The sequence below is a fragment of the Rhopilema esculentum genome, chromosome 20 (genome assembly GCF_057945365.1).
Source record: "Rhopilema esculentum isolate cy_ngs chromosome 20, ASM5794536v1, whole genome shotgun sequence".
NCBI classification, from domain to species: Eukaryota; Metazoa; Cnidaria; class Scyphozoa; order Rhizostomeae; family Rhizostomatidae; genus Rhopilema; species Rhopilema esculentum.
In genome coordinates, this window is record NC_142834.1 from 6,765,451 (window position 1) to 6,788,949 (window position 23,499).

General features: G+C 36.7%; 2 protein-coding genes across 4 annotated transcripts in view; both read right to left on the minus strand.

The window, feature by feature from the left end:
• Window positions 1–18,611, minus strand: LOC135687123 (steroid 17-alpha-hydroxylase/17,20 lyase-like). 3 transcript variants are annotated; one of them, XM_065203599.2, is made up of 5 exons: window positions 18,349–18,611; window positions 10,775–11,312; window positions 5,586–5,908; window positions 2,943–3,269; window positions 1–1,123 (listed from the first exon to the last, which is right to left on the minus strand). In XM_065203599.2, the coding sequence occupies exons 2-5, from the start codon at window positions 11,289–11,291 to the stop codon at window positions 788–790; spliced, it is 1,503 nt and encodes a 500-aa protein (XP_065059671.1). In that variant the 5' UTR covers window positions 11,292–11,312; window positions 18,349–18,611; the 3' UTR covers window positions 1–787. The 3 variants fall into 3 exon arrangements, with proteins under 3 accessions (XP_065059671.1, XP_065059672.1, XP_065059673.1); XM_065203600.2 differs by having other exon boundaries at window positions 18,343–18,611; XM_065203601.2 differs by lacking the exon at window positions 18,349–18,611 and adding an exon at window positions 13,961–18,333.
• The window catches only part of LOC135687121 (uncharacterized), a 20,836-nt gene continuing 15,832 nt past the window's right edge, over window positions 18,496–23,499 (minus strand). The window contains exon 5 of the mRNA XM_065203596.2: window positions 18,496–18,635. The gene's annotated coding sequence lies outside the window, so the exon portion shown is untranslated. The remainder of the gene's footprint in view (window positions 18,636–23,499) is intronic.

Consider the following 23,499-nt stretch of genomic DNA (forward strand, 5'->3'; position numbering starts at 1 on the left):
TTTCATTTTTGCTTTATGCATTTTGCTTACACAGATGGCCTTGCAAGGCAATAATTACTCAATATTACGAAATTTTCCAGGGTACATACAGTTAACACCCTAAGTAGGTTAAGTTACAATTGGCAAATGCCAAGTTCCGCTCCCAGTGAGAAATGCTTAGATGTCTATGCAAACACATAAACAAACAAAACATCACGAAATTAACAAACAAACAATAAACAACACACAAGGTACAAATCTAGTTCAATTAACTTATGCTTACTACCAACTAACATAGAGCGACGTTACTTAAGTTACAAAAATCTAAAAATTATTTGGAATATTTTGTTTAGCATGTGATGCTACAAGCAACTGTATAACAATAATGCAATAATTATCTTATGTAAAAACGCAATCGGAGACGAGGAACAGAACAAAAAGCTACGGGCAAAGTACAAATTGATAAGATACTATAGGGTACATTCGGATTATTTCGGTCACCAAGAAGCAATCGTTTTGTATTGCATGACGTCATTCAGGCATATTAATCAAAATTGGAGATAAAGGAATTTAGATATAGTTCTTTAGAGATTTTATCCAAAAGAATCTATCAAATTTTTGTATGAGGATTCTATCTTTAAAATTCTTGACTGCTTGGTTCTAGAAAAGTTAATCGATCAATTTATGCAAGGTAAAGATCCCCAAACAGGAAATCCTTGAGCATCTTACACGTCTCCTTAAAAATCAAACAAAAATAGCAGTTATTGCGAGTCGTGTATCTATATATGCCTGTACATTAATCATTTATTTATAAGTTGCAGTTGGTGTTTCGTCGCGTTATTCTAATTCTATACGGTTTGGGGGCGAGAAACAATCCGTAGATCCCTTCTATATCCGGTAAAGGTTCATCAGGGTCCGGTAAAAACTTGTATTGATGCAGCATGCGAGCAATGAGTAGGAAAAGTTCAACTTTGGCAAGTAACTCGGCCAGGCAGACCCTTCGTCCGGCTGAGAATGGGAGGTAGCTTCGTTGCATTCCCGGAACGATATTGCCAGATTCATCAATAAATCTCTCCGGCTTGAAAACGAATGGGTCGTCCCATTCACGGCTGTCAAAATGCATCGCCCAAATATTAAAGAAAATCTGAAATGGACGGATAAATTGTTAGAGCGATTAAAATATGAATAGCGGTAAGAAAGGCGTAAAGCAACTTATTTTTCGTTCAGCTCCCTTAACTGTAAGTACATACTTTCACGATTAACAATCGCAAGTCAAATATTGAATAAGTTTTCTGATCTTTGGGATATCAAAATGTGGATGCTGGTTACCAAATATAAAACAATATGGATTTCTTGATTAGAGAAAACGGGGGGAAGATTTCTTAAATCAAATGTGAAATGACAAAAGGACACGATCTCTAAGATATAACACAACCTTAGCTTCTCTTCAGATAGATAAAGCCAATAGGCAAAGAGCCTAGAGTGCTTATTTGTCTAGCTTCAAGAAAAGTGAAAATAAAAAACTCGAAGAGAATAAAGAATTCAAATGGTTTGTGTAAAATTAAGGATCAGGTAAATGTTCCAAACTTTTCCAAAACTTTGAGGCAAGAAATTTCTTAATCTGATATCCATTATTGCAGGTAACGTTTTTAATAATATAACCAAAAGCTATCGGCTCAAAAAAGATTGCTTTATTTTCAAATCAGTTGCAATAGTTTTAAATTAGTTGCACTTTAACTTCATTGATATCTTTTGAGATGAGTATGTAAGCAAAAAATGAATTTTACGAAGTTTCAGCTTGTTTTGACTTTTTTAGCAGTTTTGAGGCACGTGTTCGGATGAAATTGTTCTTATAAAAAGAGCGTACTTCTTTTTTATCTGTTCATGGGTTCTCATTTCCGAGTAAACATGGAAAACGTTTATGTGGCATTAGTTCTGCTTTAAAGTGAAACTGTGAATAAGTTTTCATTTTGGCACTTCAATATACCCTTTAGATCTTTGATACCCTATAAATTATTCACCTATTGAAGCATTTGTCTATTTTATTTTGTCTAAAAATTGAAGTATTAACCTATTGCATAAGCTAATGCATAGTTTAATGAGCATATATAAAATGAGCGGAATTTACTGTTGTACTTGTACTTCCCCTTTTTCCTGACAAAGCGTAAAGACAACGGAAAGAAATGTTTCTAAAAAACGTTTGTTCAAAATATACTAGGAAATTTTGTGGAAGGCAAATAGGGAAAAGTTTCATCCATAGGAAAGTTTTGGTGTTTTTTTAACTCTGCAAAAGAAGTGCTTTAAGGTTTAGCTAATGACATGGAAAATGTTGTTTGTATGGTGATTTTTTTGTAGGGATCGTGACTTGAATCTTCTTGGCAGCAAAAGAAATATCTTAAGCATTGAATTGACATTATCAAGATGGCAGGTGACACAATTTTATACTAAATCTCCCAACTCTATTGTGTGCCATATTATCTCAAAAATTCGGAAACAAATTTTCAGACGATTTAATATCAAGTGCAAAATTTCAATTTGAACTGATTTCAGGAAAAAGAATAACAGAAACAAGAAACAGTCAATTTTCGAGCCAGAATCGGTCTTAAGACGATTCTGGCTCGATTTTCAGACGATTTAATATCAATTGAAAAATTTCGATTTGAACTGATTTCAGGAAAAAGAATAACAGAAACAAGAAACAGTCAATTTTCGAGCCAGAATCGGTCTTAAATTTTACGGTCTAAAATTTTTGCAAAATTACTTAAGAGCACAACCAAATTCAGACGTCTTTTTTATTAAAGAACTGGCGTAACTTTTCCAACAAAGGGCATATACTTTCAGAAAATATCAAATTGCAAGTTATTGAATATTTACCGGGGACTTTGTAAGATCTTAAACGTGACAATTAGGGACAAACAACAGAAATGATGAAGAAACGATGCTATGCTTAAAGTAATTCTCACCTGTGTTCCCTTTGCAATGTTGTACCCTCCAAGTGTCGTGTCGCATGTTGTCTTGTGCGGCACAGCAAACGGAGCGATGCATGCCATACGTAGCACTTCGTGGACAATTGCGTCAACGTAAGGAAGATCCGCGCGGTCACTGACAACTGGCAGTCGCGCTGTTCCAATTTTGCGCATCATAGCTTCATATGCTATGTCTTGGACTTCAGGCCAGCGGGCGAAGAATAAGAAGGCCCATCGCATTGTTGTCGTTGTTGTTTCGGAACCAGCTCCGAACATGTCATCCATTATCTTGTATAGGTGGTCGTCTGTTAAGAACTCCTTGGCCTGTTGGAATACAAACAGCAGTAAATGAGTATAGCAAGACTTCATGTACTGTTTCATAATAATCAGCGCAAAATTCTATCGTATCAGAAGATTTACTCAGTAGATTGAACACATACCCAAGCATAAACGAGTCCCAAAAATTGTTACCGAGATGGGTGATTGTGAAAAAGAATTTAAACATTGAAACAAAAGAAATATCTAAGCTCCCAGAGAGAAAAATTAAAACTTACCTACAAAAACACTCACTGAAACAACAGTTAAGAAATAGCAAAGATAAGAGAAAAGTATTAATCAAAATCGTGTTATGCCTTTAATATGCACCGAAAAGCTTTAGGTTAAAATTATCAGTAAATATATGCAAGAGGCTCTATTCTGTGTCAAAGTGACGTGTTGTGGAGGTAAATTGACACATATTCTCTATTAGCTAAGTAAAAAAACTTCTATTCTGCACAAAATAAGAACTGAAAAAAAATCATATATCAACCTAAAAGATTTAACAAATTATATACCAGCTTAAAAATTACTTCGATCAATTCTTAACAGTGTTTTTTCTTGACATTGTAAAATTTTTAATTGCTTTCCTTTCTTCTTAAAATCTTAGTTAAAAATATCTACGCAATTGACCGTGTATTTTTAAATGTTTTTTTCAAGTACTTTTTAGACAGCTTGGCCTAAACTTTCTGTGATATTAGGCAAATACATTGCCCTTCTTCTAGTGGTCATATTTCTGAAACACGCTCCATGCATGAATAATGAAGAACCCATAGCACACTGCTGCATACTCTGGTTATCAAGTGGCGGATTAAACATTTTACAAGACCTAACATGAAAATGCTAAAAGATAAATGTCTAAATTTACCTTCCTTCTTATATCTTTTTTCCATTGAAGAAACGTTTGATGTACATTAACTACAAAAAATTTCGTCGTGACAAAATTTCGGACAAATATTTTTACGAATTTTTCTTCGACGAAATTCAGAATGAGACGAAATTTGGTCACCACGAAATTTTTTGCATTTAAGATTTTTCAAAATTCGCATAGAAAAACTTTTACATGAGGTTAAGAATAAAAGTAATGTATCCTGTTTATCTTTTCAGTGTCAACTACGCCCTTTTCCTCATTTACAACGTCTCCATAATTATCTTTACCGTCGGCATCATTATCATCATCATCATTGTCGGTTCATGAATTAACCATTGTTCAATAAAAATAGTTCTGTAAAACCACTTATAAGGGGACGTGAGTTCGTTGTAGGCAGAAATGCTCGAAACGCAACGGCGGGTAAAATCAAAATTCTTCTTTTACCGGCAATGATTCGACTAACGACTGAAAACAACAAGTTCAACAAATAACGACACGGCTTCAACAGGCACGACAAACTAGCGACAGAGCTTCTAGCAGTACGTCAAAAGTTTCGACAAAACTCAACCTAACTTTATATAGTCTTAGCAGAACCCTTTATATACTCTTAGCAGAACCTTGAAATAATAATTACGTAATGCAATATTTACAGACGCTGATGCAATCACAGCACAATGATGCAATTGTCACGTGATATTGTCCGTAAGGGAACCCTGTGTCATAACAGTTCTTAGTTGTGTAGCTTGAGGGAGGCAAGAGGGGTTAAATGTATATAGAAACTGACTTGTGCATTCTTCACTCTGGCATGCAGCAATTGTCGAAGGCATTTAAAGACGACTTCTACTGTTTTATTTGGCCAATACTTCCAACTCTCTCTCAGCTCGTCAATAACAAAGTGTATAACAAAACATTTGCTCTGAAGAAACTGTTTTTCTCAATAAAACTGGTACAAAATTTAGCCAAATTTCAAACTTATCTTACGGAAAAAAGTGGCACACGAAAAATGGAACAATTTTTGGGATGACCCATTGGAAATAATTGGATATAACAGGCGCTGTTGTTCGATTTATCTTTAAATCAACGATTAAATCTTTTGCAAAATCCAATAATTTGCATAAACCAATTATCATCTACATATTACCAAAGTGAGAAAAAATAGATTAAAAACAGGACTCAAAAATCGTTCTCAGCAGAAAAACAAAGATAGAGAAACAGTGAAAATAATATTGAGAGAAGAGACAACTCTTGGCTGTGTTACCGCAGTAAGCTATATCTTGAATGCGGAAACATGCCGCAAAATACAGAGATCTTGAATGCGGCTGCTTGAAGGAACCATATAAAGCAAAAACTATCTACTACGTGAGCAAGTGATCCTAAAAAACATAAGACTCTCAAAGATTCGCTCCCCCTCTAACATTTGAAAAATAAAAGATATAATGAATTGAAAAACAAACCTGTTTATCATGCTCGATAGCATCTTGAGCTGCTTTGATTAATGCATCAGTAAGATCATGCACGCTCTCCCCGTCGAATTTCCTTCGATGCTCATGCAATTGCCTGGTTAGTACTGGTTCTCTTATAGCCAATGCTTTCTTTATCATTTTCAAGCGTTTGTTAGGCAGAAGTCGTAGCAATGGAAATATATCGACTAGATTGTCGTATTCAAATGCTCTGACAAATGTAACATTTGAGTTCACGATCGAAAGGAATTCTTCGTCGTCCAAATCATAACGCGATCCAAAAATCATTGCACAAATCACATTCATAATTGCCAGAGCTAAAAAGATAAAAAAGTGTATGCCTTAATAAATGGGAAAGATAGTTGATTACTGAAAATTGTTCCTAGTGTTAAACAGTAAAAAAGGAAACGAATGACATTTAGTTAGTTCTGACAGCAGTTATCAAACCAATTAAAACTAAAAGTTGTCTAATTCTGATTGTGGCCTATTTCGATCAAAAACTATGTATATATTTCCTTCTTGTTCTTTCGGAACCTTATTCTGAAGTTTTACACTCTGAGGAATGTCAGACGAAAAAGCTAAAGTATGTATGTTGTAAAATGTTTGCTTTTTTTAAATCCATTTTCAAATTTTGTACCGCCAGAAAGATGTTCAAATTGTTTTTAATTTGGTTTTGGTTAATGCTAGGATGTTCTTGAAACAGTGTATGACTTTTGTGCATGACAGGTTTGTTCCTAGATCACCCTAGGGTCTTTTGACTTATCCTGATAAAGTAGTCGTTGATAAAATTTCAGCATCAGACTTCTTATCACTTAGCGGCCAGTCAATAGCTGTGTCAAAGCTTTTAGGAACGAATATCCTACGATTGACGGTTTCCAAGTAATTCTCTCTTGTTTTCTGTTTTTTATGCAATTACAGCCACTGCTCTCCAAAGCAAACGATTTTCCTACGTGATTATTTACTAAACTTGAAATTCTTATAAGACCCATCAAAAGAGACAACATCGCATGCACCTGCCTGTTTCCTCCATGTCAGCTCTTGCTACTTTAACATTTTCGGATGCTGTACCACTGGTAAAGCCCATAACAGTAGTAGAGATACAATGGTCAAAGGGGTACAAGGGTCGTAGGGGTACTTTTTTCCCCTAGGGGTACTAACATTCTTTCGAAAATAAGACTATCTTTGGATTCGGCAGACTAGTTGCGTAACTCCCTGACTCCAACCTTTTCTTTGGCAACACTTCGCAGACTGAGAATCCTTACAGAATACATATAAACCTTTGGCTCTTCTGATTAGCTGTAAATCACCAGCCATAAAAAAGTCTTTACCGCGTTAACCTAAAAGAGACTTTTCGCTAGAAAGCCTTTTCCACATCAGAGCGTGAAAATGACATGTTGATGGTGCTGGCGACGATATCAGGTCGACAATCGATTGCTAAGACGTTTTCCATGGATTCAAATCGATTCACAGTACAAATGAGCTATTTTGACCTAGTCATGCCTGATATAAAGTAACATTTCAAATAGATACGGCTCAGGTTAAGACACGACTTGTTATCCCTAGTTTTGTTCGTCGAAACGGAAAAAACTTTATTAAATTGGAAATGCTTTGATAAGAAAACGGGCACTATCGCCCATTTAGTTACTTCGCTACATAGGGTCCCACAAACGGATGTGATTTAATTGAGGAAGAGATAAAAAATTAAATCTAAGCTGGTTCGTGGCTTGATTGTACAGATGGTTTATGGAAAGTTTTTCTAAGAGAAGATCATGCCCGATAAGTTCCCTGTGATAAGCTCTCTTATAAGTTTAAGGTAAGCTTGCATTTGTGCTCATGCCTTACTGTCTGTTTATTCAGCATAGTCTGATTAAGACACAATTGTTAAACAAACTCCAGGTTTCAACCAAAGGCTAGAAACATTCGACTATTGTGATCGTCGGATTCTGAAAACAGTTAGCGCACGGGGATCAATCTAAACTGCCTTCAACGAAGTAATCTGAAAAGCAACCTGCAACGCGTAAAAAGCAATTTTGAAAGGCTCATTGCACGATGCAAATACGAATAAGAATAAAGATTACAATTAGACAAAACAGCAAGGCAGGATCCTATCACGCGCCCGAGGTTTAGCCCATGACCTGTTATGCAACAAGCGTCTGTTCTCAGCTAGGTTCAACACTGACTTTCTAGATTGATCATAATTGAAATGTTATTAATCTTCATATAATAATTTGCATAAAATTTTGCACTTATTAATGATTACTCTCTGCTAAGTCTGCTAAAACTTCTACTTATTTCAGTATTAACCGCAATGAGTTTGCTAATCTTCCAACAGGCATAGGAATAATTCAGAATGCCATGTGACTGTCAAAAACCAAACGGAAATGGCATCTGTGGCACTGAAAAAAAGCGACACAAATAGCTGTCGTTTACAAAAATGCCCGAAACATAGCTTATTAAACAATCTTAAAAAGCTTAGTTTTGCAATCAAACTATATCTGTTAAAATTACGTCCGATTAGCGATTTGTTGATATTTGGAACAAAAAGTACAATATGAAGTCTTAACATTTTCTATCCCGGATAAGCAAGTTTACAAAATATCAAAATCCTTCTTTTAAATATGACGTAATAATGCAATAAGTAATTTGGAGCTTCTGTGAGGCAGTAGTTAATATAGAGTCTGAAGATGCTCTGTCAGGGCCTTTTTTACCATTGTAGGAACAGCAAACCTTCCAACCAGGGGCGTAGCGTGCGGGAGGGGGGTGTAGGGGTGTCACAACCTCCTAACTTTCAGAGAACCCGTCAGTAGAATTACATTTATAACAACATAATTTTAGGCCAAATGTAACATAAGAATTTTTGTCGGGAAAATATGGTTTTGCATCTCTTACATCCCCCAGCGAGAAAGGTCACTGCCTCCAACAATATATACACAGTATATAGATCATTGGCTCTGTTTTATACTTAACTGAAGGCTTGGCTGGCCCTCCAGCTGAAGTCCCATAAAACAGGCCAAGGATATGGTGCATACAACCAACGGAATATAATCCAAATAGGTCTGTTTGGAAAGGGTTGTAGGAAGTTTCCGAATTTTTCCTTGAACCTTTTACGAGTACTGACGTTGTCAAGACTCATGCTGCATCGGGATAAATTTAAATGCATTTTAAAACTTAACTTTTCTTGTCCATTCTTGTGCAGGGGCCTAGAATTCGAATTGCTTGGCAACTTGAGTCCATTGAAGGTTTAGGGTTTTAATCTGGTCCAAGTTACATTTAAGATTTAGGTTTAGTAAGGCATTCAAGCTAGATTTCCTCTCGTTCAAAGGCATTTAAACCCACATGAAAGAAATTCAGTTAAACCAATACTGGATTTGAAGACTGAAATATCCTTTGCAGCATCCCAACAAGGGATAGATTAAGAAAATGATATGAAGCTCTGTCAATATAAGAGAGGTATTCCTCGACTCTTGCTTGTAAAGACAACAGACTTTTCTCGTCAATTTACGGATTAGATTAAGAGCATTGTTGACAGAAGGCTGCAATTCACAGCTTATAACAATTAACCATAAAAATATTTTAATCTCCGCACAACCTGCCACACGGTATCAGCTTTAATGCTCATTTTAGAGACCCGCTGATTATTTTTCTTTCTTCTCAACAAACAATGTGTCCCATTAGTCCTAGGGTAGGCAAAAAATACGAGCATTGTGGTGAAAATGAATTTCACAGTAAGCATCCTGCCATCGGATCTTTTTAAAAAAAAATTTATGAATTTTTTCTAGAAAAAAGCAATATTGAGTTGTAGAGGTCATGTCCCATAAAACCATCGAAATTTTATGGACGATCTCTCGTATCATATAATTTTATAGTACAAGACTGCTAAGGATTGTATGTACGAAATGGTACTAGATACCAAACTGGCGAGCAATACCCTACTCCAGAGATGATACACCACAAGCTTCTTTAGACATTTTACACAATAGTCAATTTGAGTTGAATGTGACTGCAAACTGAGCTTTAGTGGATAGTCCAGTAGATTTCCCTAGAGGTTTCGACTGACTCCATCCGCTGCTAGAACACAAACTTCTAAATGAAGAACGCCCTACCCACCTAGTGGATGAACGAAACCCCAAGATTGACATTTACCAATGCCCACGATGTTAAAAACAACTCATTTCCATCTGACATACCTTACAAAAATAGACTTCTTCATCTCTTATAATCAAGGACCGAGATTCAGGGGGGGGGGGGGCAAGGCTTAACTATCATAAGTAAAACATTTTTATTTTGTAAAATATAGCTGTTTTCACTTATTTATCACGGCTGCCCCCCCTCCCTTAAAACAAAAAGTTGTATATCGGTCTTTGCTTACGATTGAATGCATTTTGACTTTTGTAAACTCTCATTGAAAAGATTAGTAGGGTAGTGATATACAACATAAAACAAGTTTAAATGTGATTGCTTATATCTTGCGACGCTTGTCATATTCCATTCACCTGAGCGTAGAACCAACCACTAGACGTAATACCAAATCGCTGTGGTTCTAAAGATGCTTGAGAAGGATTTGCAGCCAATATAGATGAGATGGTGTTAATGTTCAAAGATATATCTACAATGTCGGTGGAATAGCATTTCTTGATGAGAAACCCGCAGTAGTACTGTTAAGAAACTAAGCATTTTCTGATCCACAACAGAAATTGTTGGTAATGAAGTACCTTACGGAATGCATTTCAAAATCGGTACCCGGCTGTAGACCGATTGTGGCTCCAACCTCGGATATCAGCACCCAACTTCTGGGAAATCCTCCTTCCCCCAACATCAAAAAGGATTTCATATCCAATACAATAATGATATAAAACAAAGTTGAGAAACCGGCTTCCCTTGAAGTTCTGATGCCTTGTTTCAAAAATCAGAACTACTTTACATATTGAGCAATTTGGAAAAAGCCAAAAAACCCAACAACTATGTTTATTTGATCAATGAAGTTAACCATAGATAAAAACTTGTACAACTGGTACAACTTCTGCAATTATCTTATTGGTAATCGGCTACTAACAGGCAGTAGATCAGAAGAGTCTGAGACATATTAAACAATTCTATAGAGTTTGAACAGGTGCGACAATTCCAGCAAATTCTTTTAGGCACCAGAGAGTGCAAAGCCTTATCATAAGGAAAATCTGACTTACCGATATTATGATGTGGATTGATTGATTTTCCGACATTTTGATCCAGCCTCTTGTGCAGTTCTTCGCTTTCTTTGATAATGAGTGCTTCAAGGTTTTTCAGCCCATCTCCGTACATCCTTAGCGAAGAATGGCCTATCTTTCGTACAAGTCGCCACATTGGTCCATAATCTGCAAAGGCTATACCTTTCCCATTACCACTTGCGAGGTCCAGGGTATATGTTTTGGGCCTGCCAGCAAAATCGACACCTTTCTGTATCAACCCCTCGAGTGCCAGATCAATTTGAGTGACAACGATAGCCAACTCTGATCCAAAATGAATTCGATATATATCACCATACTTGCGAGAGATTTGTTTCATTGAAACGTGGGGGCTTGAGCCGAGTAAGTGTAAGTTGCCAATTATTGGGAAAGGCACTGGACCTGGTGGCAAGTTTTTGTAATACTGCTTCAGAAAGTGGAATGACACGTGGGCAATGACGTAGAGAATTGTGGAGGACAAGATGATCATTAACCACATGACTGAAATAAGTCTGTGCTCCTGGAAGAAATAACGTACATTAATAGGTTTGATAGCGAAAAAAATGCAAGGGCAAATGTTAGTTAAATTAAATGAATGAAGTTCGCCATGGCAATGTCTGGCAATTTCTCATCTTTAAAGCGCCGTTATCTCCATAAGCAGAGATCTAGCATTCAGTTGATCATTAAACCTCTTTATTATTCAGTTATATAATAAGAAGAATGGTTGCATAACCAGAATGAGAGAAACCAATCAAAATTACTGCGCTTATAAACTTTGCTTTCACGTATAACATATGAATTGCTTAAAAGGACACTTATAATCTTTACAATTGAGAGTTAATTTGTAATACACAGATGAATAGTACCATTAACAAATCTTGATTGCAATCTACCCACAAGACAGTGTATTATAGATTGAAGACGACTGCAACCTGCCACCTAAAACCCAGTAACAAATTTGTACTTGTTTTCCTTTCTTTTACTCCATAAGCGGGAGGAAATGATACGGGCACCGAGGGGCATATCACCCCACGCAGATCTTGCTCGCTATCGGCGAAATCTCTTGTTTTTGAGAAAATCTGCAGAAATCTGGTATTCTTAAAAATATCGTACCCCTTTTGGAAAGAAGAAAATACTATTCGAAGAGCACACGCCTGCGTCAACAAATGCGATGAATTCTCACTGATGATTGACGAAAGCTGAGTTTTATGTCAATAGTTCTCTCCCACGTAACACACTTTCTACCGTATATTAATTTTCTTAAAGAAAGCACAACATTACCTGCGATTTTCCTAAAAATGATCTTAAATAACACAATTAATTACATGTAGGTACTTGTGTTTGCAAAGAAAACTAAAGCTTATCCGGATTTTTTTGACAAGCTTCATGGTTGAGGCCGTGAGTAGAGGCCCTGAATTCAACTACAGTTTAATTCGACAGCATTGATCAATCTGACGCTTGCCAAAGAAGCATTATGTTACCTACTTTATCAAGTGCTGTTTAAAAGATTCATAAACAATAAATTATTCATTATTTCCATTATATTAAGCTTGACTGCATAGAAAACATTTTATCACTCCCCTCAACGTTTGGGTTACAGTAGCCTGACAATCATTGGGTTTTTAAAGGACACTGTCCCCCCTGTCCCCCACCACCCCCAATTATCTATTGTAGCGAGAGACTCCGACTACCAGGAATGCTGGCCTAGTTCATCATAAAACTTCACTTTAAAGGTGCATATAGGACATAAAACTGTGCTCTACATGTCCTATATGCACATTAAAAGCAATACCAAAGAACAATCTAGCGTTTGAAAAGTATAAGTTTTTCTTTGCGAGGATAAGCTGTTACCAGTCACTTGATAATGGGAGTAAAAAATATTTATTGACGATCAACGCAAACCAACGGCAAAATGCTGCAAAGCGTCATTTGGAGCGTTTTAAAGCGTCAAGAATCGTTATCAACTATATGCTCTGTTTGTAAAACATTGTGTATTTTCGCTAAATTGAACCCAGCCGCTAGTGTAGAGATTACCTTGGGTAGAGATTAGCCTATTTGGCGTCTGCAAGGTGAGGCTATAGCGAAACAGAGGCTCGTGGAGTAAATCTAGTTTGTGATCTAGTCTAAAAAAAACTAGGATCTAGCCTCTAAAAAAAACTAAAACTTTTCCGTGCAACTCCGTCAGAAACCTCTCTGGTTAGGCTCTTGAATTACTGGTCTTCTTGATTATACAGAATCTTAGCAATCTTGTATGGTTGCAAATAATCTAAGCTCGGTTTCGACAACTGTTTATAAATAAGTAACGATATAACAAAGCAGGCATGAAAGTTAGATAGCAATAAATTTTGTATGCAACAGGGGTAGGTCTTGAAACCAAACATAAATGTGCATAGCACAAGTTACCCTTCCTATTCTGAGCAATTGCTTAAAAAGAACAGGTGTTATCAATGACGTCATATCTGACTTGCAAACAAACTTCTTGACGTAGTAAAATGTTAGCAAAATGTACGTTACCGAAAATACTAAGCTCTGAACAAAGATCGCTTTATCGCCACCGATGCTGCCAATGTTTGAGCAATATAAACGTGTGTGGCATCTTTAGCATACAGAGGTGCGGTGAAGTACTAGATATCGAAAACTGTCAGAAAATTCTTGAAATACTCATGGCAACAAAAAGTTTTGGAAATGCAGATTTCTCTTAACGATAATATTGACATTCAAGATACCCATTGTTATGAGGTCCGTGAAAAGCTCGGAGGTGATACTCTAAACAAAATCTCTTTATAGGATCTTTTTGCAAGAGAATGTTGAGTCAACATCCAAGTTTTTCAAAGTTTTCGAATTAAGATGCGAGAAAACAACCGGATAACATGAACCAAACTTCTCATTCGATTATATAGATTTAAAGACAGTAAGGGGCTAGAATAATTTTCGAATTTCGTATCCATGTTATCTTTATTGTAAGTCTGCCATCAACAACTGACAAACTGTTTCCTGATATGTTGATGAAACTCAAAGTATTTTTTCCACAGTTTAACAAGAGCATGAAATTCAATTGGCTTTTTTCTTGCAAAACGAAAATAATTCAGGCAGGTAACTATGTTCATAATTTTACATCAATTTTCATGGTGACAAGGTCACAAGCGCCATTTAAAATTTCAGGCTTACCGTCGCATACCATTCAAATAACAAACAGCATTTGTTTGTCTACAGTCGTAGTTTCCAGTCATCCTCATTCACAGCCTTTGTACAATTCAACAAGCTGAAATTCTCACTTATGTCTGGACACAAGCCTTGAAAATGAATGACTGATAAAAGCAATCCTTTATAAGCAACGCAAATAACTTAGTATCGAGAACTACTTCTCTTTGAACCACAAAAAATTCCTTGCGCACCTGCAAAGCTGATATTCCACCTTCGAAACAAAACACACAGTTATCCTCTTAACAAATTTTATACCTTTAGCGTAAAAATATAAATATGATTGTTTCATATGGCCGTTACGCCTACAACCAGCTACAACAATACATTGGCACTCACAACAAGCAAAACATCACAATACACATTAGATGCATTGGACAATGCCTTTTGCCAACTTTCTTCGTTTAATAAGGTCTTATGGAAAGTTGGTTATGACGTCTCAACTATCACCTGTTCTCTTAATGAATTCAGCAATCGCTACAGAATAGCTTTTCTAACAACTTTTACAAATAAACAATTTTTCTAAAATTTTCTCAAATGCAGCGAAATATTTCAGAACTAAAACTGTTGGGCATACAGCCACGACTAAAGAAATGAAACGTTATAATACATTAAACGTCTCGAACTTTTCATGTATTATCTTTACTGGTTAGATAGATCGATCTTAGGCAAGTAAAAGCTAAATGAGTGTAATAGGACGTTATAATGCAATGTGTGTAGAGGCTGGACTGAAAACATCGATGTGAATGCTCAACGTTCACGAGTCCGTGGCTTAAAATTGCGAATGGTTGCTACGTCATTGAGCCATCGAGGCGCAACTACAGTCTGTCAGGAGGGCTATATTCTAGATGAGACAAAAATGACCGTTTTGTTTTTCAAGCAAGATCTGCATGATTAAGAAATCAAGGGGATGATCAACATTTACAGCAGTGATCACAAAAATAATCAGAAACATTCGATGCCATTATGCAACACCATTACGCAGTTGTAAACACAAGGAAGAAAATGCAAGAGCCATCCACCCCAGCTTTTGCTGAATTGTCAGTTAAAATACAGCTCTTGTCGTTAAATTTTTTCACTTTGGGAAAGTTGCTTGTTTTTGGAGGTTTTTGCTCCCTCACCTAAAATTGAATTTTCCCTGCGTTTCTAGAAAAAAGTATTTTTGTCAAATATTGGTAATAAAACCAGAGGCAAGTGCTTAGAAAATGTAGGGTGCTTCTCCCCGTTGTGCCTCCGGTCCTGTAAACTGATCCATGCCTCATTCTCAAATCAATATAAATAAAAAAGTTTCCTTAAGAAGACATCCTTAAGAGGTTTTCTTAAAAGATTACAAACATCAGTGCTGAATACCAAGTGTATTTCAGCTGCAACTTGAACAAAAATTCGCACCTTCTTCTATTCAAAACCTACTTAAAAGACAAAGAACGTGTAGCATTAACATATGCATGAGGGATAATTACATGTGTCCAGCAGAAGTGGAATTCTCATTGACTTCCTTCTGTGTACAGGACGGCTCCGAAAATCAGTTTGAGTTCTATTCGAGCATTTGCATTTCAAAGTTTGGTGTATGTACTATGCGGTTAAATAAAGAAAGAAATCCTACATGTAAGGGCAGGGACCACGAAAGTGTGGTTTTGGGGCTAGTGAGCTTTCAGGTAACCCGAAAAGTGCTTTAGCCCCACCACAAATCCGTAGAAAGCCTCTCAGTCTCGGAAAGGGGAGTACGACCCCATGCCCGGGAGATGAAACTGCTTTGACATATCATAAAACGTTTGTAAATCAGTACTTAAAATAGTTTAAATAACAATATCTCTTTAGTAAAAATGTTACATCCTTATTTAATAAACAAATTAGCAATCGCAAAGGACTCACGTATCTGAAAAAGAATGTTTACTTAAGATGCCAGTGTGTTGGAATAAGGTTGGGAATGTCCTTAAGGTCTCTACATACAGTGCTGTTGGCCAATGTAAGTAGACTGCAGCTAAAATAATAGAATCAACTTCAGCAACTTAAGTCATGCCAATTCGCTTCTTGCTTCTGCCTGTTTCTAGTCTTCAATTTGCAGTATGGATCTGCTTCCAAATGCCACCTTTTGGAAGATGCCACAAATGGTCTCGACGTATGGTAAATTAAATGTTGCACATAACAAAAGTGCCCCTTGAATCTATGCTTACTTTATGCCAATAAACCTCAACATTTTCGAGGCTCGTGCAAGATTGACGTTTCCATAGAAATTCAAAAGATTTCTTTTACAAAAACATTGCTAAGCAGGCATTAACACTGCTAATTCCAAGCTCTGATTATATTCTGATAAAAATTTCAGCGGCAACCGTATCTATAAGTAGAGATTCTTACGATTTGCTTTTGCATTCCAAAAAGGAAAATCATGTTTCGCGATGAAGATTCCCAACTTAATTTGACTCTTGATTCTTTGACAAAAATTTTTTAAAAAATCAGATATGGAAAATCGATAAAAACAGATATGGAATTTCGCAACATTTTTGGCAGTTTTCTTTACGTTTTTCGAAATACATTTGAAATTTTTTCTCTAATTTTGATGAAAATTCGAGTCACCTTCCTGAGACGGAACAAACACTCTTAAAAGAAGAGTCATCCATATACATTTTTCTCATTTCTAGTACTCGCACGCAGTTAACGGATGGGCGTTTTGAAAATGCGTTGGGTAAAATGATTAATTTTTTTGAAGCTGCACAGTATACACCTAGATGGGAAATAAATATACGTCTTTTGGCGTATTTCGTCGCAATTCAGAGTCTACGATCAATTAAGATTATTTCCGTTATATGAAAACTGAACAAATTTTATGAAAACCACTAATCTTGAACAATCCTAAAGGCTGGTTTTCATATAACGTATTTCGACGCATTTCATCGCAATTCAGGGTCCACGATTTTCACGTTATATGAAAATCGAAAAAAGTATTTCATCTTAATTTATCGTAATTCAACGTATTTTGTCGGGAGAACCAACATTTTTTCATTTCTTCCGATGAATTACGTCGAATTACGTTGAATTACGTTATATTAGGATTATTTACGATAGGTGGTTTTCATAAAATTTGGTCGGTTTTCATATAACGGAAATTATCTTAATTGATCGTAGACTCTGAATTGCGATGAAATACGGCGAAATACGTTATATGAAAACCAGCCTTAATAGAACGCAATTCAACGTTATTCGACGTACTTCATCGGAACAAATCGAAAAATTTGTTTTCTCCCGACAAAATACGTCGAATTATAATAACTTAAGATGAATTACGTGTTTTGGTTCTCATATACCGTGATTTTCATATATCGTGAAAATCGTGGACCTGAATCGCGATGAAATGCGTTGATATACGCTGTTATAAAAACCAGCCTTTATGAACGAACTAACGCAAGTGGTGTGACAATGCTAATTACGCTTTTACATGGAGACCTCGTGCAAGTCTTTACCAATTTGGAACTAATTGGGTGGAATAGGATAAAAAAGACAGAAATCCTTAAATTAGTATCTCGGGTAAAAGCTTGAACTCTTTCCGTGCTTTAGAATTCGAGCCCAAGCTAAGAAGTACAATTTCATTTGCCCTTAAAACCCAACGACAAGGTTTGTTCTATTTTGACGTCGAGTGATGGTAACACTCGTGAGAATTCCTAAATCCGTTGCCTTTCCCATTGATATGAACACTTTTATCAAATCTAGTTTAGATTGGAAAATGTTTTCACAAGCATCGTTATAGCAAAACCTGCAAAAAGGCTTACGTGATAAGGAAAAAAGGAAAGTAAATTGTCAAATAACCGAGTTTGCTCATTTAACAAAGAGTTTCTCTCAGTCACAGTCACGGGGCCTCAAAAATAGCAGGAGATGCTTCCATCGATGGCATAAACTTCACCTTTGCCATTGACTCTAGCAGTCTTGGTATGACACTACTGTAGGGTAATTATGGATTCATAATTCGTACATTACAATGGGAGATCGGTTGAACAAATGATGATAATGAACAAGAAGAGCAGCTAGCGGTTAATCACAAATCAGAAATTGGCCAATTGAATATGACCAAGAAATTAACATGCGATTTTAATTATAACGGACATGGTTATGATAAATCTGCAACAAATATATATCAGATTTACTCAAAGAAATATGCATCTATAACAACCATAAATTGTACGTAAAAAATACCAAGGGCCAGTCTAGCTGCTACCTTGAAAACCTATAAATTTTTCATTGAGTTTAATACCCCATTCAAGAATAAAAGGAAGAGGTTGTTCTGCAGATTGGTAGAGCGCGTTGGTAATGCAAAGGATCTTGTGGCGTATTTGAGCTATAAATTAAAAGTGACTTACACTTACCAGCTGATCGATGGTTTATCCTTTTGCCAATAAATCTTCCTGCTCCAGTACCGTGTCTTGATCAGGCTCTATTATTTACGACTCCAGGTAATCACCAGAGAAGAGCGTACAATCACAGCTGGGCCAACTCAATATGCGCCAGACATTCTTCGTGGATTCCATGTGGTGAATCAAGCAACAACTTGCTACGCGCGAGTTTTGTCGTGGCAGCTCCCCTGACGCGAAGCGGTTAAAACCTTTCCTTTTGGATTTTCTCCATCCAGCTCCCTGTCTGAATCGGAGTGTGTCTGTAAATAAGACGGGGGACAGCTGATTTTCATTCTGATTAAACTTCAGTTACGTTACATAACTAGTCAAGATGGTTGGAAACTGCAAGTTGAAGTAGAAAGAAGCTGTGGGTAAGAAAAAACTCGGTTTGAGCTGCATATCTAACGGCGAAGATTTGAGGTTGCCTGTACGAATGACGGGGGCCAGCTTTACCTTGATGTTTTCGTTTCGCGGGCGGCCTTTCCCAAATAGGATCCATTAGCCATTCATTTACAATATGAAGTTTAAGTGAGAAATTGTTATTATTTATAAAACATTTACATAGTTTGGTGGCTGTTGCTTTGGCGTCCGTGAGCTTTGTGGCGTTTGCTTGTTCGGCACTATAGAAATATCTTGCGAAAACGCAAAACCGAGCTTCATAGATGCAGAAGGAGGTATGTTTTCATGGTAACAGAGTGAAGCACCACTTAGAACTTAAATATGTGACGTCACTTAAACGAGCTTATACCCAATAAAGCTGCACATAATCACCATTAAGTCAAATAGAAAAAATGCAGAAAACATGCTGCAGGAACTTTGTGCAGGTGGCCGCAGTTCGTATTAGGATATCTTCCTTCCTTAAATGCTCAACTCTGTCAAAACTACCTTTCAGTGAAAGTGCTGCATGTTCGGGACCGCCGGGATCCACGTCGGGCTCAGGAGTAGGCCCAGTGCCTTGGCCCTTTCCTACCAAAAGCAATAAACCTAAAATGCGTTCAATATGGATTTAGATTGCATAACATCTTCTTTATTTACTTTTAATTTATACTCTTTAAGCATTGTTTAACTTACCCATATTCCATTGTTTAGCAGAAATAATTTACAATTACAGTGTTATTATGATATATACCAACCAACCAGGCCTCTTATTTCTCAGGGGTCACAGGGGCAGTGGCCCCTTGCTCCCCTCTCAATGGGCTTGCGCACATAATCAGCACCCTGGTGCGCACTATTGAATAACTGCAAAAGGCCAAAAACATAACCATTTTTGTACAGCTTTAAGGGTAATTTTGAAAATCATTTAGAGGCTGCCAGCCCTCCAACCAGCCCCCCTCTCCCGCAGTCCCTGATAATTGATTAAATGAAAGCGTTTTATTAGATTTGATGCTCATGAATTTGCAAACGGTGTGTATGGGTTGCCTTTGCTGTTCTGTCGTGTTTCCGTCAACAAATCGACAAGCCAGAGAGACAGCGGTATAGGGAGAAACCAGAACCGAGAAAGTGACAAATTCTCAAAAATCCAAAGAACAGTCAACGATAATCTTTCAAAGAAAAAAAATTTAGGGTAACATATTCTATAAAAAATGACCTGTTTAGGAGTAGCTGTCTCGAGATCCAATGTGAAAAGGGCAAGTTGATACCAATAATGATGCTAAGATGGTTGAGAGGTTGAGAAATGATGCTCCTTTCTCTAATCAAAAAAAGTTTTAAAGCCACGTTGAAAAGTAGAGAGATAAAATGCTGTGTCTCCAGAAGGGTCAAGCATTTGAAATCTTTATGGCCATGCTATTTGTCAGGTACATGTTTCTGGAAACCAACATTGCACCCTGTTCAAGCAGGAGCAAAGATCAGTCTTGATTTGTTTAGATAAGGGCCAAGGATTATACGCATCTCTTTTGCTACCTGGAAGTCTTGACATTTTTCAACATGGATGACAAAGAGTTCTAAAGTGATGAATTTTGAAGTTTTTGAATTCGGACCCCATTACCTCAAAGAGCATTATGAAAAACCTTCAAATGTGCAAAATCAGTCAATTTTGTTACGAATTGGCAGAGATATGGTCACATGTGTACTGGCACTTTCCCTATGAAACCTCTGTATTTTGGTCTCTGTTCATAACTTTATGAACAGAGCCAAAATAACAGTTAAACGTTAGCAAACTTTAAATCTTTCATTGGCCAGATCTCATCCGATTTTTGACATATCTGGCCAATTTTGCATATTTGAAGGTATTTCATGGAGATATTATATGAAATGTGGCAAAAATTCTTAAAATAAGTTTTGATGACGTCACACTTTAGAACACTATTACTCATAGCAAGAGAAACTACTTCGAGTATCGATGAAGGTTGATTGGGAATCCGATAAGATACCTTTGACAGATAGATATCGGGTATACGTTCCAAGGATAGTTGATTACAACACGGTAAGAAGATACTCCCATACGGTTATGTATTGCGGATAGGAAAGCTAAGCAAGAGATGATGGAGTTCTCTTTGTTTAGCCAAATCACCTTTCATTAAGTAGAAGAGACTCGGGTACGTGGAAGAGCCTACAAACACAAGAAACCCGTTTAATTATCTATGAAGCTTATCCGCTTAAGAACTCATTTCCTTGTACTGATAGTTTGTATTAGGAAAAAAAGCGATGATGGAGCGGCGATGTAAGGCTTTCCATGTTTATCGTCTCCCAAGAAGTTTCTATCATATTCACAGTCAAGCAACGGAAATGAAAGTGGCTGACTCATTGCTGTTGTTAATCTAAAGCGTTTGAAGGTCCTGTATATTGGAACTTTCAAAATCACTGGACTTAACAAGACATGTTTGCTTCTACAAAACTACCGAACATTGAACATGAAACGCGTCTCGCATTGGTGCCTCAGTTTGAAACATGACGTCACAATGAAACATCCTCACCACCACAAAATTTCATTTGCGTTTCAAAGTTATGCAAAAGTTGTCTTACAACATTTCTTTAATTGGAACAAAGGTTATCTGTTTCTTATGCTTCTTTTTACTTAAAAGAACCATATAGAACAAGCCTAATTAACTTGGGTGAACTGCACTCTTATACCCATATAACTCTATGGTAGCATGTTCACAAAGATTTGGGTACTACAGTAGTACCTCGCAAGGATTTTCCCCGATACCTGCATTCTTTTTCTGAGATAAAGACGTTGGTAATAATCTTCAAAGCCAATAAAACATTCTTATAATATCTTGTCAGATGTAAACGTTTTCTTCTATAGGAGCCATTCAAACTAAACATTTCTATTAAGAAAAGGTATAACGGACCCTTCACTTTCTCGGCTTTGCAGCCTTCAAGGCTGAGTACTTAGGTGTGCATAAGTGGTCTTTAAGCTAAGCCCTGGCCTATGCTATTCATTTACGCAACTTTCTGATATTTTAAACATATTCTAAAATAATGTACGAGTGGGTACGTGACACTGACAGTTCCCCCGGCAAAATAATAAAAACCCTGGAATGATTCTAAATAGAAGCTAAACGGCAACGGTTCATGATAACGTATTTTTTATTTATGGCTTATCCGATTATAATGTGTACTCCAAAATTAATAGAATGTGGCATATGTATAGCGGCTTGTTTAACATACAGTAAAATTCTACTGTTCCTTAAAGTCCTAGGTACGAATATTATGTCAAAAAAAAATTTCTGATCAAAAATTTTCTCTTATTTTCTTTTAAAAAAATCGCCTTTAATCCTACGACCAAGAACCGGAGCTTTTATGTACAGTCCTGCCTTAGGATTATTTTAATTTCTATGAAGTTTAGCAAGACAGAACCTAGAAAATTATCAATTACCAAATAATGAATTACAAGATCCTTATTGAGAATCTAGTCTTGCAAATCGAGATAGGTTAAGTTGCCTCTAGTTCCTGTGCCACTCACTGAAAGACCCAGGATTCTGTATGTATGAAAAGGTTAGCTTACTTAAGAGTCAAGATGAGGAATTGAAGCTATACATTGATAATTTATGACTAGTTAATACGAAGGCTGACAAATGATTTTAACTTCTGCCAAATAAAGAATACTTTCAACCTTGGATTTTTGGGAACTTGTTTCATTCAAAGGTAGAATTTTTCAAATGATTGATTCAATGAACAGACAGGATTGCCTTTAGACTGCTTTAAGACACACACTAAAGCAAAGTTTTGCTCTTTTTGTAATAAAACCTTGTAATAAAATCACTAAACTGAGGATAATGGAACAATAACAGCTAGAATTAGTTCTTGATCTTACCTAGCTGTCTGTATTTGGAATGGAGGGAGTTAAAATTTGGTGCATTGGCACTTTAGAAATACAAAATCTAGCAAATATTGATGATGCAGTTATGTACGACAGCTCCTTGTGGACACCAATTTGTACTCGGTCCCGATTCCTTACAAAAGAAAACCCACAACTGAGCCACAAATAAGCTGGCAAATGGCCAGTGCTTAGACAAAACTGATTGCTAATCAAGTGAAAAGACGCACCCCGCTGGGATAAACCGTGCTAAAGATTCGTGAGACCATGTTTTTGGTCACAACAACCAAGTGGAACGAATTCTGCGAAACGAAGCGTGTTCCCACGTCAGCCGTCCAGTATATCAAGTGTTCGAATATCAAGTATCTATAGCAAGTTACTGGATGGCTGATTTTACCTTAGCCAAAGAGTTTAACATTTTACTTATTAGGGGAAGATCGCGAGTCGCGGTCCTAGGTGGCATCAATGTCCTTATCTTCAGATTCTTTGGCTAAGGTCAGCCCCTAAAGAAACCATTGTAGTCTCTTCTAAAAAATTTCCTTGTTTGCACTAATTTTTTTTAAACTATATTGTCTTGTAATTTGAATCAAGCGTTGAGACAATTTGGAGTAACACAAATCATAAGCAAAAATCTGTTGTTTGCTTTTTGCTGCTAATTCACACGCCACATCTTGTAGCACTTACTCCTGTAAACCAAACATTCCTTCTTCCAGGGAAGAGAACCGACAGAATAAGAAGTGCGGGGCATGAAATGAAGAGGCAGAAAGAACTTGATTGATCTTATGCAGCTACTCCCGTTTCAGGAGCAACGCCCATGAATGTGTAAATTCGATATTAAGCGTGAAAATGCACCCATATACGTG

What these genes read in the sequence shown, in the direction of transcription:
- LOC135687123 (XM_065203599.2), bottom strand. Translation starts at nt 11,291, where the DNA reads ATGTGGTTAATGATCATCTTGTCCTCCACAATTCTCTACGTCATTGCC. An exon ending in CAATCCACATCATAATATCG is followed by an intron (nt 5,909 to 10,774) that starts GTAAGTCAGATT and finishes TTATCTTTTTAG; the next exon opens with CTCTGGCAATTATGAATGTG. An exon ending in ACATTGCAAAGGGAACACAG is followed by an intron (nt 1,124 to 2,942) that starts GTGAGAATTACT and finishes CGTCCATTTCAG; the next exon opens with ATTTTCTTTAATATTTGGGC.